Source organism: Penaeus monodon, chromosome 19, assembly GCF_015228065.2.
Source record: "Penaeus monodon isolate SGIC_2016 chromosome 19, NSTDA_Pmon_1, whole genome shotgun sequence".
NCBI classification, from domain to species: domain Eukaryota; kingdom Metazoa; phylum Arthropoda; class Malacostraca; order Decapoda; family Penaeidae; genus Penaeus; species Penaeus monodon.
Window position 1 is genome coordinate 19,429,327 of NC_051404.1, and position 295 is coordinate 19,429,621.

The following is a 295-nucleotide window of genomic DNA, read 5'->3' on the forward strand; positions in this document are numbered from 1 at the left end:
AAAAAAGGCCCATATCCAGTTTCTATCCTTACCTTAAAGTACACCTCGACACCGTAAATCAGGAAGAACACCACAACGATGAACAGTAATATGGCATAACATCCGTTGAACACATGAGTCAGGAAGCTCTGTTAAAAAAGGGAAAAGCACTTTTATACCCTGACTGCATAAATCATGAATTAGAATATCAAAACAAGGTTATACATAGTAAACCAGTTAGAATCTTCTATTGATTTCTTGTTTTATTCATGCCTTTCCTAGCACTATTAATAAAAGGGGGAGAAAGAAAGAGAGG

The 295-nt window shown here is 35.9% G+C and overlaps 1 protein-coding gene across 1 annotated transcript in view; it reads right to left on the reverse strand.

Moving 5' to 3' along the window:
- LOC119585116 overlaps positions 1-295 on the reverse strand; it is a gene marked incomplete in the record, with an annotated part of 123,275 nt that overhangs the window by 4,365 nt on the left and 118,615 nt on the right. Inside the window, 1 exon segment of the mRNA XM_037933747.1 lies at positions 33-128. Coding sequence (XP_037789675.1) covers positions 33-128 — 96 coding nt within the window.